Source organism: Montipora capricornis, chromosome 4 (genome assembly GCF_036669925.1).
Source record: "Montipora capricornis isolate CH-2021 chromosome 4, ASM3666992v2, whole genome shotgun sequence".
NCBI classification, from domain to species: domain Eukaryota; kingdom Metazoa; phylum Cnidaria; class Anthozoa; order Scleractinia; family Acroporidae; genus Montipora; species Montipora capricornis.
In genome coordinates this window covers 53,761,290-53,771,637 of record NC_090886.1, presented here as the reverse complement: position 1 = coordinate 53,771,637, position 10,348 = coordinate 53,761,290, and the positions used below count along the sequence as shown (strand labels likewise).

Below are 10,348 nucleotides of genomic sequence, written 5' to 3'. Positions count from 1 at the left end.
GAAAGACGTCTACAGGAAGTTATATAAAGTTATACAAACGTTTATATTGGTATTTCAGTGCTTATTTTTTAGGGTTATGCAGGACAGGGCCTAAATACACTAAGATATGGGATACATGACGGGTTAGGATTGCTCAGATATTGAATGCAGGCGCAATCAAAAATTGGAGACCTGGAACTGGTGAGGTATCCTTTGTTTTCTATTGCTTCACACTCACTGTGTAATTTTTGTAACTATGTACTAGTATGTCGTTGCATTTTTTGCGCGCGTGCTGTTAATTAACGTTATCAGAAATAGCGACATCATGAAAGTTGGCTGCCTTCCATTGTAAGTTGAACGCGCGCATGAAGTCGCATGCAAACAAATTTAAATTTAAATTGCTTTGTCGAGTTTTGTGATGTCTTTGTGCGTTAACCACTTGTTTTGTTGTTGTGATTGCGAATTGATTAGCTGTTACAGTAAGGAGTATTAAAGGAATTTCCTCGCTCAGCTGTGCATCCTGAAAGCTGTCATGTCGGCTTTTGGTAGAATAATGGCGAACGAGGCAACAGGCCATTGTACTCCCGATTCCACAACGGTAGAATTTTTTGAAACGGTGGAACAGTTTCCACCTGAAGCAGAAGCGATGCCTCCACCTAAAGAAAGAGCGACAATGAAACGGAAATCAGACGAAGACTTGCGGAACAACGAGCAAAAACGAAGGAAAGGAACAGAAGAAACTACGGAAGAAGAACGAAGGGTGATCATCAGTAAGTATTTTCCTACTCTTTGTGTCTCTGTCACCAGAGTGTAAGAGTGTAAGCGCAGGCAGACAACCCTAAGGATGCAAGAGTGCGTGACGTCACGTTATTTTGAGGCAGTTATAACGGCCGATTTTACTGATCGAGGAAAATGTTCCATTAAAACTTCAAATAGCGACGTTTCTTTTCGAAAATCCATTTTACGGACAGCCAGATGAATAAAGTTCATTCACCCACTATTTTCTGCGTTCTCCTGAGTGATTTGATTGGTTTTCAGGATGCTTTGATTTGCCCTTCCTTCCCCTTGGATTTTCGAAAAGAAACATCGCAATTTGAAGTTTTTATGGAACATTTTTTTGATCAGTTGAATTGACCGTTATAACTGTCGCAAAATAATGTCATGTCACATGCTCTCGCATCCTTAGGGTTGTCTGCCTGTGGTGTGAGAGTGTCCGTGGTGCCAATAGACCCGCAGCGTGTGCATAAAGCACGAAAATAAACAGGTCTGTTGGAGGCGTGCTTGAGTTTCAACAAAATGAGCCCAAAAATGGGTAAGTATTTGTCAGGATGATGAATAATAAGGCAGCTGCTAATTCCAAAACAATGGAATTACCTGGTGATAAATTGCCTCATCTAGGACAGTAAATTTTTGACTTTGCAGAAACAATGGTCAACCTTGATCAAGAGTTGGGCGATTGTGATCTTTGTGTTGAATTTGCACATTTCTTGTCAAATTTTACAACACTTGAAAGAAAAAAAACTAACTAAAAAAACAAAAACCCGATGTCTTGTCATCATTTTGACACAGATATATCCTTTGTTTCGCAAGTAAACACGTAAGGTAACTTGATCACCGCACTGCTGAATTCGATGGCACTTTTGATTTCTCGATTTACTTGTCCAACCAAAAGTACAATAGAAAAATTGAACATAGCAGAAATCTCCCAAAATGTTTTTCACTGATATTCCTCGGTTCAAAATTTAGTTTGTTTTCATGTCACAAATTTTGTTGCTGATGGCAAAATACTTTATTCTTAGCCGACCGTCCTGAAAACTACCTTCTACTCTTCCTAAAAACTCTATTAATATTATTTACTTTTGCATCATTATTTGTTTTGCATAAAGCAGGCTAACAAAATCTGTACCTTGTTTAATTCGCACTTTTCAGCGTTAAAATAGAATGTTCAGTCCAATGTTTCTGGCACAAAGTGGAATATTTTTTAGGTCTCCCATCCCGATACTAACCCTGCTGGACAGGATTAACTTCAGTGAACTTTTGTATTAGAAAGCTGTCAGATGCTCAGAGTGCATGCTTAAACTTGTGATTTAAAAGAAGTTGTAAGGGAACTTGAAAATGATCAACATGTCAGCCTCGAAGCCAATGTTTCTTGATTTGTTACGATTTATTAACCAGTTGCCAGTCTGGCTTTCATTCTCTACACAGTGCGTTCACTGCCTTGTTGAAGACAAGCAACAATAATAATATTATTAGTGTGTGTTAATGTTCACAAAGGTCTTCTCAATGGTGTAATTTTCATCCATTTAAAGAAGGCCTTTGACTCTATAGATCACAAAATTATCTTGCAAAAACTTGCTAAATACGGGGTGGATCAAGATACCCTGAAATGGTTGAAGTCTTACCTAACAAATCGTTTGCAACAATGTAACGTAAACAATCACCTTTCCAGTGCAAGCCCTTTAAACTGCGGAATTCCTCAAGGATCAATAATTGATCCTCCTAACCCTAAACCCTAAACCCTAAACCCTAAACCCTAACATGATTGATCTTGAGACCCAAATCAATACTGAACTGAGAGCATTAATCTCTGGCTTAGAGCTAACAAGTTAAGGCTCAATTTTGCTAAAACTGAGATTATGATCATTAATTAGCTCTCGTCAAAAATTGCAGTCTTTATATGACAAGAGATTAAATAGTATGGATGGCATCAAAAATAAACCAAACAAATCATAGCAAAGCTCTCGGACTGAACATACATGAAAACCTATCCTGGAAGAAGCATATACGTGCAATTTCGAAAAAAAGTCGCTTCCAGTATCGGTGCACTTAAGCAAGTCAGACCTTTTTTTTCCATGCACACTGCTATTAAAATATACAAAGGACCTTAAAATAACTAAGGAGAAAGTGCTGCCTTTGTAATTTCATCTGCAAATGGTTAAACTTTCAAGTATTCTCAGATAAGGACAATAAAATTGTAGGCCTGTCTCACAAATACCTTCTATGTTCATAAGTTCCCTGCGGATGGTTAATTAAAGAACCTGCATGATTCTACTGGGGGTGAGGGGTGAAGGGGGTGGCGGTAGGTGGTGAATGGTACAATGGCTGAAACAACCCAAACCTTTGCAAAAAATGCTAACCTTAGGCCAAAGCAAATGCTTTAGATAATGTTTAGGCCTAAGGTAAAATGGGTTCTTTCAGTTTTCACCCCTCACCCCTGAAATAGTCTGATGTGCATAAAGAACCCTATTCAATAAGAGTACAGGATGTAGTCTCACATGTAGTCCCCAGTGTTGTGGCTGTCCTGTTCTCTCCAGCAGAAGTGGCTGGCTTGGCAGTGATGTCTTTAAAAAGGCTAAACTATTTGAGTTTAGGTGTATGCGGCCACCTACGGGTGAGCAGGAACAGTCATAAGTCAAAAAGGGACTTAGAGATGTAGAAATTTCTCTTTTTTGTTATGTGCTAAGCAATTCTCAGGCTAAATGGAGCACTCTTATTGGCTGGCTTTTGGTCGGGATTTTGCAGGACTGACCATTGTCAGGGAAACGGTTGGTTTCTGTATTTTCTTTTTCTTCTGGGAAGGTCAAGTTGAGCGAAACAGACAAAGTTTTCAAAAAGTGGAATTTATTTTTTTCATTACAACAGCTACAATTTGTAGCAAGAAGAATTTTGTTATATATGTTAAAGGCTGCAGTCCAAAGTTCCCAGATGGAAGACAAAGAAAACAAACATTTGAACCAAGCGGAGAAGTGTCCGATCGCTCAAAGAAACCATGCCATATAATTAACAACTTACCCACTAACCTGACTTGCTCAGGACCGTACTGGGGAGTGCAGGCTCTCAGTCGTTTTTGCACAGACCTCTGCCACCACCTTGGGCCAAATTATATTCCCCAGTATGACCCTCACATTCAATTTAGAATAAGAGGTTATCATTGGCTGAACAATACATGCAGAGTTATCAAAACTAGCAGTTACTGTAATATTTGGACCCACAACGGTGATGTGAGAGAGGCATGGGTCTATTCTCAATTTTACTTCGCAAACTTCTTTGCAATAGTTTCTTTGAAAACAGGAATGCAAATCACTTTGTGACGTGAAATCGAGAATAGACCCGTGCCTCTCAATTCACGGCCGTGGGTCCAATTTACAGCTAGTTTACATGGCTTGCACAGAACAGGAAAAGCGATATTCTGGGTAACAATAGTGACATAATTATGTTTTGCTTTAGAGATTTAAAATTTAGGAACAAAAATATTTGACTTAAGGCACGCTTTAAGGATTTTGAACGCATTCAATTATATTTAAGAAGTTAAAACCAAATCCTATTATTATTCTAACAAAACCAATGTTACCCTTATCATCTTTTTTTTCAAATTTCCTTTAGTGAAAGGAGGCCTTCCTCAGCTGTCTTTACCACATGGATGGATAGCATTAAACCATCGCAGTGGTGGATTAGTTTATCTCCATAAACCATCCAGAGTATGCACCTGGTCTCGTCCGTATCACATCGGAGTTGGAAGTGTTAGGGTAACATTTTTATCTCTTTTTTCCTAAATTTTCTCTATATAACAAATTGAAATGTTAGGCCCATGACGCACTTTTTTTCACAATACGATGTTCACCACTATCGACAAAAGATTCTTGGATAGCTGATAAAATGATTATTTTTATTGTTGTTGTCCACAATAACAAAGCTATCTATATCTGTGGTCTATGGAAGGGATCAGCCCAGGTCCTAGTGCATTCACTCAGATGACCATTTGTTACCGATAATTTGATTTGATGAAATTTTCAAAAGAAGCAGGAAATTAAAAAAAAAAAAAAGACACTCCAGATTGTCTCTCTAAAAGGGAGAAGTGATCCTTTGAACTCGCGCGCTGATTGGCTACTCAAACTCCGGAATCCTTTGCTATTCACCCCTGATTAATTCGTGTTGAATTTGGGCCCGTTTGAGTATATACTAAAACAACAATGCTATTCACCTCAGTGGCAGCGTAGTGGTGGATATTTACCTCACTGCTTTGCGGCTCAGTAAAATTAATATCCACCACCAGCCACCTCCACCTTGGTGAATAGTTGTTAATTAATTATTATTATTGTCTCTTATTCACAACTGAAAAATTCAGTTGGGATGCTAGTGCAATGCTCTGCCAACTGAGCTATGAAGATACTCAGTTGAGAGCAGGTTAAATATATTTTTTGGGCTCATGTGTTCCTGTGAAAGAACTCTATGAATGAAATTGTCCAGGTGAATGCATGGAACACCTCTCCCTTTAATCTATAACCTGCGCTTCAGTTGACATATACATTTATTTTATTCACATTGTCTTTATCTTTACCCTTTTAACTGTTTAGTATCAATTATTATTGTTATGATTTTATCAGCACAGCTTTATTTAATAGCAAAATGCCATGACACTTCTTCTCATTATTAGCATCCCATCTTTCACTTTGCCGCAACTTGCGCTTGTCTTAAAACTGCCACTGGTAGGGCTTTAGTGCTCACGGGAGGCATTTTTAGTCACATGCAAGAAGCAAATATGAAGTGGAGTGGGATGTAGGGCAGTAAGGCAGGATAGTGTTAAATCTTTATACTTTTTAAAGTTAGTAGGTACGTGAAATTCACTAACAATGAAAATATCGATCTTGGGATTACTAGACTATAGAATTATAGAATAATGGGATATTCAAGTTGTCCATGTAACATAAATAATGATCCTGGATGTACAAGATCAGTATGTATGTTCAAGACACCGTATATGTCTGTATGAATTCTAGCATAATAAAGAGGTCAGAGTGGAAAGGGTCCATATCACATGTCAGTTTCATTCTTTTTGTTTGGTTGCATAATGAGATGTTAGGCCTTTGTATCATCATAAAATGCTTAATGACTTTTTAACTAGGGGTGCATAGTAATAACGTTATGCACTTCTAGATAAAAAGTCATTAACAGTAATTATAATATTGTTGGTTAATGATAGGAAGAGGGGAATAGTCAAGAATGTTCCTGTTTTAGTGGCATGTGATAAGAAATTCTGTTTTTTTCCTAGAAAGTAAAGGTGATAATGCGAACAACAATAACAGTGGTGACAAATTTGAATTTCGTTAATGCCGTCTCTTTTGATCTCATAACACATGCACTAGGTCTACATTAATGATATTAAAAGGAGAATAACAAAATTTAATGATGATGATAAATTTTATTGACAATGATAGTTTATTTACAATGATAGTAATAGTACAAGTAATGACAATATTAATGATGATAATGAAAAGTTAGGCTCCAAGAGAAGCGAAATGTGATATGACCGTACACCTGAACGGGTTCTTGAGTTAAAAGGCACAAAGATCTTGTGGGGCTTTAATGTTCAAACAGACTTGACAGTGGAGAAAAACAAGCCTGACATTGTAGTGGTTGACAACAAAGCAAGGAAATGTCTCAAGATAGAAATCGCGTGTCCCTTTGACACAAGAATCTTTGAGAAGGAAAAGGAAAAAAATTATTGGAAAAGTATCAGCATTTTAAGAGGGAAGTCGAAAGCATTTAGAGGTACAAGGAAGTCACTGTTACAGTAGTGCCTGTGATTATCGGTGCCCTTGGAATGGTGTCTACCAGCCCTGAGGAAAATGGTTACAGGTGCTGGACGTAGCCAATGAACTAGAGCTGCTACAGGAAGTATTCCTCTTGGGGACAGCAAGGATCCTTTAATAGAAGAGTATTAGACACAGGATAAGTTACACCAGCATTGAGAAGAGGGAACATAGGCACCTATGATCACGGGACGTGAACATAGAAGAAGATGAAGAAGAACAAGAAGAACAAGAAGAAGAAGAACAAGAAGAAGGAGAATTGAGTGGTCCCACAGAGTAACCAAGAGCTAGTTTAAGGACGGTGCCTACTATTGTTATTGCCCTTACGTTCTGTGCATCTTGAGATACTTGGATTTCCTATGGGTGGTGCTTATTAGTACAGGGATATTTTTGCATGGTTCAAAACTACGCAGAGAAAGCAGATCTTAGCAAGTGCTCTTGGTATCCAAAAAGAAAGTTGTCGGTAACCACGCGTTTTTTGTATTTTAAAGCTTTTTACAAATATTGTTGAATAATTATCTTTGAAAAATGTGTGGTTACCCCCAATTTTCTTTTTGGATTTTAATAACACTTGTTAAGATCTGCTTTTCCCACATTTTCATTAAACCGCAAAAATACCTTTGAATTAGTAGGCACAGTCCTTAAACAGCAGAAGAATCAGTTAAACCTTCCCCTCGTGAGAGTGAGACTTACAGATTTTACTGTCTAACATCAGACGATTTTACTCCTCAATTGGAGACACTTTAGGTGTGAATAGGTTAATTAACATAATGTAGGCACCTATGGCCACGGGATGTGGCCTGCTGCCAATGAGAACTTCATAATAATAATAATAATAATAATAATAATACGAAGAAGAAGGAGAATTGAGTGGTCCCACAGAGCAATCATGGGCTAGTTTAAACAGCAGAGCAATTCATTGACCCTTCCCCTCCTGAGAGTTAGACTTACAGATTTTACTGTCTAACATCAGACGATTTTACTTATCAATTGGAGGTACTTTAGGTGTGGTTGGGTTAACTACAGTTCGTGTACGTCCCCTTAAAGCTTTGAAAGTTTAAAGAGGCTAGTCAAAGGATTGACCACCACATATTTTGAGGGTCATTTCAAAATTAAAATGAAAAATAAAGAAAAAGTAAGGTGGTGTCATATAATTAACCATTATCCTGCGAAATCGTGCAGAATATCACCTGATACTTAGCTGATGAGGCCATAGGCCGAGTGGACTAAAATCAGGCGATATTCTGCAAGATTGAGCAGGATAATGGTTTTATTATTCAACACATTGACGACAAGGCACAAGGCAGAAAAAGCTGGAAAAGGTACCATTTTTCTCTGCGACACACAAAATCACGGATATCACAGGATATTTGTTGAGTATGCGTGACGAATATTGCGTGTGCTGTGACCATATTTGGACATTGTCACAATGATTTGAACAATAATTATCAATAGATGGTTTTCAATCACGTCATGAGATGGCCATGCATGTTGGTGCACAAAACAAAAGCAAATTATGGCTCATGTTTTGCATTATACCGGTAATAGAGTCAAGTTCCCAAACGACTTTTTTCTCTATTGTTCTGTGCACCAACATGGCTTCCATAATGTCAAGTGAAAACCATCTATAGTTCCAGGCTCAGATGAAACTGATGTACATGTCATTCCAAGGATGCGAAGTCAGGTCCAAGTGCATTTGGATCCTTTAAAGTGGCATTTTTGGACTTCTTAGTGAAGCTCAGGAGTCATGTTCTCATTTCCACATTTCTTTCTTTCATGAGAGTATTGATGTGGCATTTTGATACAATTAAGGCAAGTTAATTTTTGCCCAATGTGAAGGAATTTGGAATCCAGCAAATGTGAGGCTTTGGAATCTGGAATCCAGAGCGTGGAATCCAGAATCCTTTGTATGGAATGTAGAATCCATTTATTTCAATGGAATCCAGGATCCATTTCGGTGGAACCGGTGAGTTTGGCATCCAGAATCCATGACTCGAAATCCAGCATCCATATTCAGGCACCGAAATTTGGAATCCGAGGGTGACCTGGATTCCTGTATATAATGTGATATCTTCTGCGTTTCAACAAGAATCAGGTGATCAAGTTCTGCTCTAACTGGTCTAAAGGCTGGTGTGGCCTTAATTTGCATTCCTGAAAGTTAGTAATAAACTTGAACTGGAACTGTAAGGCTTCAGAGAGCAAGATTAAGGAGATATTCAAGTTATAAACTTCCTGGTTTAAGGACAGTGTGTATTAATTGCAACATATTTTTGCACGGTTTATGAATATGTGGGAAAAACAGATCTTAACAAGGTTATTGAAACCCAAAAAGAAAATTGTGAGTAACCACACCTTTTCAAAGATAATTGATCAACAACATTTGAGAAAAGCTTTAAAATACAAAGCAATGCGTGCCGGTCTTTTCCAAATTGAACCTTAAAGGGACTAGGTCGCGCTATTTTGGGTAATTTTGTTTAATTTTGTGAATTATGAGCTCTAAACGTCAAATTGGCAGAGCAAAAGTCTTTCATTTTCAAAATCATGGCCACAGCTGTATAAATGACATTTTGATATAGACTGATATAAATTTGAAAAAAGGTGGGCCGACGTTTTTCAAATTCACCCAAATTCAATCCATTTCAATCCTCTCCAGTTTTGTCCATCCATGTCCCTTCTTGGCTTCCCTGTGTTTTGTTAGAGTTCTTCTATAGTTTTGAACAGTTATTTTGATATTTTAGTTAATTCTATGACCATTCGATCAGTGCTGAAATTGCCTAAAATTGCATGACCTAGCCCCTTTAATAATCACAGTGCTGAAAAATGCATGGTTACCCCCAATTTTATTTTTGCATACCCAGAGCACTTGCTAAGTTCTTCTTTTTCAGCACAGTATTAACTCATGCAAAAATTTTCCTGTTGTAGTAAGCACCACCCATAGAAAATGTGAGTCTCCAGATGCGCAGAACGTATGCGCAATAACAATAGTATAGGCACTGTCCTTCAGATTTGCGTTGTTTAAATGCAGCTGATAAAGTGCACAATACAGATACATGCTAGTCTGAAAATCCAAAACTTCCATGCTCTGTACTTTTTTGGCTGCATCTTCACACCATGCATGTCTTTCTCCTTGATCTAGTTCTCTCAGAATGTTTAACTTAGATATGGTGGCCCAATTTCAGTTAAAATGAACAACCTTTCCCTTTAAATGTAGGCTTTTAGGTTGACAATCTTTTAATAAACACACCGGTACTTTAAAATAATATGTTAAGAAAAAAGAGAATTGATTCTATTTTGCGTCACTTTAATCAGGAGAAACCTATTTCGGATCTACTTTCAACAGACTAACGTACTAAGACGCTGGCACTAGTCAGCTGCATTCATTTTGGCTCTCGCTGTTTATATATTTTTATCCCTATCTAGTTTAGTTCTAATAGGCTTCTGGTTAGTATGGCGAGATATTCCAGGAGTAGTGTACTAAGTAAGGAAAGGAAAGGAAAGGAACTTTATTTAAGTGTCTAGTTGATTTAGCGCTGGAGCACTAATTGGGGACACTGTAAATTGAAATGAACAATGAAAGTAAATCAAGTCAAATGGTGGTTTTTGAGCAGAGGGGAAACCTGAGTACCGGGAGAAAACCTCTCAGTGCAGAGTAGAGAACCAACAAACTCAACCCACATATGACTCCGAGTCGAGGAATTGAACCCGGGCCACATCGGTGGGAGGCGAGTGCTCTCACCACTGCGCCATCCCTACACCCCAAATAGGTCTTCAAACTTCTT

General features: G+C 38.0%; 1 protein-coding gene across 7 annotated transcripts in view; it reads left to right on the top strand.

Moving 5' to 3' along the window:
* The window catches only part of LOC138047455 (microprocessor complex subunit DGCR8-like), a 42,078-nt gene that overhangs the window by 136 nt on the left and 31,594 nt on the right, over window positions 1–10,348 (top strand). Inside the window, exons 2-4 of one of the 7 annotated variants that reach the window (XM_068894310.1) lie at window positions 73–185; window positions 529–749; window positions 4,363–4,505. In XM_068894310.1, the coding sequence (XP_068750411.1) occupies window positions 145–185; window positions 529–749; window positions 4,363–4,505 (405 nt within the window). In that variant the 5' untranslated portion in view covers window positions 73–144. The other 6 variants (XM_068894312.1, XM_068894309.1, XM_068894311.1 and 3 more) reach the window with 6 other exon arrangements.